General features: G+C 28.1%; 1 protein-coding gene across 7 annotated transcripts in view; it reads right to left on the bottom strand.

The window, feature by feature from the left end:
* Nucleotides 1–856: 856 nt before the first annotated feature.
* The window catches only part of LOC124499494 (uncharacterized), a 61,289-nt gene continuing 56,145 nt past the window's right edge, over nt 857–6,000 (bottom strand). For all 7 annotated transcript variants that reach the window (XM_075728581.1, XM_075728579.1, XM_075728582.1 and 4 more), the window contains one exon: nt 857–2,437. In XM_075728581.1, the coding sequence (XP_075584696.1) occupies nt 2,164–2,437 (274 nt within the window). In that variant the 3' untranslated portion in view covers nt 857–2,163. The remainder of the gene's footprint in view (nt 2,438–6,000) is intronic.

The following is a 6,000-nucleotide window of genomic DNA, read 5'->3' as shown; positions in this document are numbered from 1 at the left end:
TTTGTTATTTTTTTTTTGTCGCAATTTTCTTTCGATTCATTATATTGCGACAAAAAAATAACAAAATTTAATCATTCGAAAACAGAGTATAAAGAATCGTTCAGACAAAAAAAAGTCGATCAAATCCATTTTCAACGAGTGAATTAGAATCTGACAATTAATCCCTACCATATATATTTCCTTTTTTTTTTTTTGTTTTGGCATCCGTAACACAGACTTGTGATTTTGATCTGTTTATTTCAGTAGGAATTATGTTCCTTGGCAAAAAAAATTTTTGAAACAAAACAATCGTTGCCTTCCTTTTACCCGAGACAGACAGCAGACGAAAAACCGATCAATGCTTTCGATGGACAACAAAAAAAAAGTTTTTTTTTTGTTGCAAAACAGAAATAATGTACTTTTTTTTCATTTCGATAATTAGAAAAAGCAAAAGGTTTTATTATTATCATAATTATTTCGAATTCGTTGGGAAATGCAGTTTTCGAGTTGGAAACGAAAATATTTTCATTTTTTTTCCACTATAGTTCATCAATATCGTCGTTGTTTTTAACGAAAATGAAACAAATGGCTCAATAATACATAGGATTTATAGAATGAAAAAAAAATGAAATGAAAAAAAAATCACAATCAAATAATAATCTCTAGTAACCGGGCAATATGAATCGAATCGAATGTTTATACAAACAGAGAAATAAACCAAAAAGTCAATCTGTTCCAGTCAGTGTGTTTGTGTGTGTGTGTGTGTGTGTGGTAGGCGTTTTTCACATGATTGTTGTCATGGTGGGTGTGTTGTTAAAATAATTGAAAAAAAGAAGCAATATTGACAAAAACAATAAAAAAAAAATGATCATGATGATATGGCAGCAAAAAAAAATAGTTTTATTATGGATCAAACGAGAAAGGTATTCACTGAGAATCGACGAAAAAAAAAATATCCAAGCAGCAGTGATAATATGAAGCAAGAAAATTGGTTATTAATTAATAAAAAAAAAGTAGTAATATACATAACTCTATAATGAACTAGAATATATAACATGGTCTCATTGATTGCCTCTAATCATCATCATCATCATCATCATCATAGTCGTTGTGATAATTTTTTGGATGCATTTTCTAATCAAGTTTGTCAATATCTATTGTTTCATCACATTTATAAATATATAGAATGTGTTTCTAGTGTGTGTGTGTGTTTGTGTGTATCTACTATGTTATGATGAATATTCCGGAAGAAAAAAAAGTTGTTTAGTTGCATTTGAATAAAAAATCATTCCAAAGAATATACACATTCACAAAAAATGAAGAAAAAATGCCCTGAATCCAAATACAAAAATAAAATTCAAAAGAAAAACAAAGAGAGAGAGAGAAAGAAATCAAATGAAAAATAATAATAGTAATAATGCCTTTGTGTGGAATGTGATGATGATGATGATGATGATGTAAAATTCGTGCACAACCAGTGTGTTTTTTTTTGTCTTTATGTGTGTGTTTGTCATCAATGTATAGGAACACATGGAACAAATGTAATATGAAATGGAATACGAATCAAAATTCATAAAATGAAACAAATGAAATACAACTACTAGCAGCAAAGACTTAATTAAAAAAAAATGTTATGATGAATGTGTGTGTGTGTGTGTGTGTGATCATATTATATTTTTTTCTGTCCAAATCCAAAATGTTAGTTTTGAATTCAAGCAGACTGGCAGACAAAGCAGTGAAAAAATGCATACAATACACAATGATGATGATTCAAACCATATGGAACCATAATTATCATCATCATCATCATCATCACCATGGATAGAATTGAAAGAAGAATGAAAATTCAAAAGTTTTTGGTGCTTGACATATGAGACCTATTGAAAAAAAAATACAAATGTGTGTCTGTGTGTATGTTTCTCTAGTTTTCTGATGACATTTTTTTTTAGTTCTGTTGTTGACAATATATTACATACATATGTATGCCATAGGCTACAAAAAAAAATTCAAAAATTCATGTTTGTGCGTGGGTGGGTGGGTTAGGTGTTTTTTTTATTGAATAGAAACAATGTCTCCAAATGTTATGATGATGATTATAATGATAATGTTATAGATATTGTCATTGTTTTTTTTTTGTTTTTGTTTCTTGGCATTACGATTTCAAATCCATATTCATAATCATCATCACCACATGGCTGCCGATGATGAAAGATCAACACGAACCGCATTCGTTGATGATGATGATAATGATGATGTAGAATGATAACCATTACTGCTACCACCGGATGTAGTATTCTTATTATTATTATTATTGTAGATTAAATTAGTTGTAGTGGTATCCTTTTCCTGTACTGACGATGATGGTGATGTAATTGATGATGATTTTATTCGATTATTATCCATAGTTTTTTTCATTGATTTTGAATCATTTGTTTCCAATTTCCGCTGTTGTTGTGTTCTGATTGTCCACCAGATTTATTAGATTTACATCATAATATTAGGAAAGGGTCAGACAAAAAAAAATGAAAAAAAATAAGAAATATTTCATTACAATTCAATAATCATAAATCTTAACACTACTACTATCTATCTGGTCATAATAATTTTAAACAGACTAACAAATTCTTGAATTCCGGGCATAAATTCATCATGAAAATGTAGAAAAAAATCCATAGTTCATAGGAATTTTTCTTTCTTTACTTTTTTTTGAAAGACTGTAACTTACAGTAATCATCATCATCATCATCAGCATCATTGAGAAATAGAAAGTCGTTTTTAGTTACCTTTTGCTCAGAGGATTCAAACTTTAGTAATGCCAACCAAAAAAAAAAAAACTATAAGCAACTTGCAAACATCGCACACACACACACATCATAAAACATTATGAAGTTCATCAATTAATTACGAAGAAACGAAAAAGTAAAAGAAAAAGACAACCGACCAAAAGAAAAAATATATATATTATATGTCATATGACGAATTATTATTAGGCCATTTATTAATATTAAAAGGGTGTGTATGTGTGTGTGCATTTGAGACACCAAGAATGCAAGAAAAATGAATGAAAGAAAAACCAAGTGCCAAAGATCTGAGCTAACACATACACACACACACACACACACAAACACATTTTGAATGGAAAAATTTCGTGCACCATACCATGAACATACAAGGCAACAAGGCAACAAAAAAAAACTATTACTTTACCAATTATTTTGTTTTGAGGTTGAAGACACATAATACATGTATATTCATTCCAAATTCTCATTATCAATCAACGAAATGCCAAATTAGTTTGTTTTTTTTTCTATTGCATAAGTTTTTTCTTTTCAGCTTATTTCAAACTTTTTTTCATGATAGAAGAATATGGTTACCTTCTTTTTTTTCCATATTATGGTTATGATACAACATCTTAAGTTATATATACTTGACAGATACTTGAAACACTATCTGCGAAACAGTAGCCATTTAACCATTCATTTGGTACTATAGAAAGCAAAAAAAAAGATGTGTGTATCCAAAAAAAAAAAAAAACCATAAGCCAGCTGGAATTTAGAAGCAGGTAAAAATTAGCTCAAAAACACAAATTTAGATCATTGTGATTGTTGAACAGAATAACTATTGTTGCAAATTGCAATTCTTTTGATTATTCATCATTCCATCAACAAAAAAACAAAAAGAAAAAATTTAAATTGTAACAAAACACATGATGATAAATAAGTGACATTGATGATTGTTTAAGCCTGACAATTATCATTCATTCATTCATTTCATATATTATAATTAAATACAAAAAAAATGATGTTATATTCAAAGGAGCCAAACAAACACAGTGATATTCGATTGAAACACAATGAACTTATCAATCATATAATATATGTGGAGAAGCACATACTTTTGACATTTATCATCATCATAATCATCATTTGTGTTGATAGAATTGATGATAATCAGCATTCATTTATTCAATGTTCAGCCATATGGTTAACATTATAATTTAAATAATAATAATGATGATAATCATTATGAAAGTTGAAAATTGTCAAAAAAATTGTTCAACAAAAGAAAAAACCTTTCAATCAATCAACAACACTGACATAATATTTTTTTTTTTTTTTTTGGGTTTTAAAATAGAATATTTTGTTTTACAATGTGAATACAAATAAATAAATAGAAAATAAAACAAACAAGCAATCAACAAACATTGGTCATATGTGGTTTATGTATTGTGTGTGTCGATGTCGATGGTGATGGTAATCAGTGTGTGTGTGTGTAGAATCAAACATCACCAAAAATAAAGGTTAATAATTTTTTCACTTTTGGATCACACTGTAGCAATTGATGATGATTATGATTACAATATTCTTGATTATACTACAAACATTGATATCATAATGATAAATTTCGACATTTCAATGATAATAATTATAACATAATCATTTTAATTACAATATCAACCCGTTGCCCTCAATCCATCTATTTTGAGTCAAATAAAAAAAAACTAGATTTTCTACATAATGTATATATGTTCACTGCACAGGTAAAGAATTTCTACATGTTATGATTACACCATCATTGTTGTTATGGCTGCATAACAAGCGGAAAATCATAATCAATCACAATCATCATGATGACGATAATGATGAAGAAAACATATGGAAACAGAAATAAATTCAAATCATAATGATAATTTAATGGTGGCAAGCAAGCACAATTAATCACATAAATCATTTCATTCATAGTAATGATCATGACAGATGATGATAAATAAGAATCGGAGAAAAAAAAAGAAAAAAAAATCAATCAACAGCTAATTAATTTTAAAGGATCGATTCAAATGAATGATATATATTTATATATCACAACTAGAATAGTGTGAGTCATCATTACTATAAACAATCATTTAATCGTGATGATGATCATCAAATTATTTTGATAATATAGATTTTTAAAGATAATAATAGATTGTGTGTGTGTGTGTGTGTAAAGATTACTAGAAGCTATAACGATAGAAAAGAATTACGTGATCCATAAGCTCTCTTTCTTTCTCTCTCTCTCTTGCACCCTCCATTAGCCGAGATTAGTGTGAGATTTCGAAATTGTTTTCTTCGTTTAGGTTTTTCGTTTTACTCTAGTTATTATTAGCTCCATTAGAGCTATGTTGTTGTTGTTGTTGTTGTTCATCGACCACCATCATCACAATATTACGGAAACGATACTATTGGCTATAATAGTTAGTTAGTTAGTTGATGATGATGATGGTGTATAAGCAAGTAAATTAAAAGTTTTTTTTTAAAGAAAAATAAAATTTTTGGCTTTCATCATTTATATATACACATGGATGTATGATGTATGATGATCAAAAACATTATAACGATAAAAGCTATAATCAAAGACTAAAAAAAAATAGATTTTTTTTCAATTTTTCCGGTTCGGGTCCCGAGCGAATCATTGGAAACTAAAAATCCAACTTTTTTGTTCATATATAGAATGTATACTGAATCCCTTTTTTCAGAATAAATGGTGGTGGTAGAAAAGAAGCCTAAACACACACACACACACACACACACGCACACAAACACCATAACAACATACATTCTCTTAATTCATATCAAATTGATTTAATGGAAAAGTAATGATAAAAATTAAGCATAAAGGCAATCATCATCATCATCATCATCATCATGTGTATATGATGATGATGATGAAAAAGTAACTAAACCAAGATGAAATAAAAATAAAAGTAGACTATATCAACAAAAAACCAGACCAGTTTAAACCTGAAATTTAACAATGTATTTTTCGATTTCATAATGAACGACACACCAAACATCATAAGTATAGTGAAAGAGAATGAAAACAAACCTAACAAAACCAAATAAAAAAAAAGTAAATTGAAACTATATATATACGCCCAGTTTGAAAACAAATTCAAATCCCTGTTACAATTTCATTTATTCAAGATTTATATATCGATAAAACTTTTAGTTTTTTTTTCGTTTCATTCATCATCATTGTCAC

The sequence above is a fragment of the Dermatophagoides farinae genome, chromosome 2 (genome assembly GCF_024713945.1).
Source record: "Dermatophagoides farinae isolate YC_2012a chromosome 2, ASM2471394v1, whole genome shotgun sequence".
Taxonomy (NCBI): Eukaryota; Metazoa; Arthropoda; class Arachnida; order Sarcoptiformes; family Pyroglyphidae; genus Dermatophagoides; species Dermatophagoides farinae.
This window is presented reverse-complemented; position numbering and strand designations above follow the sequence as displayed.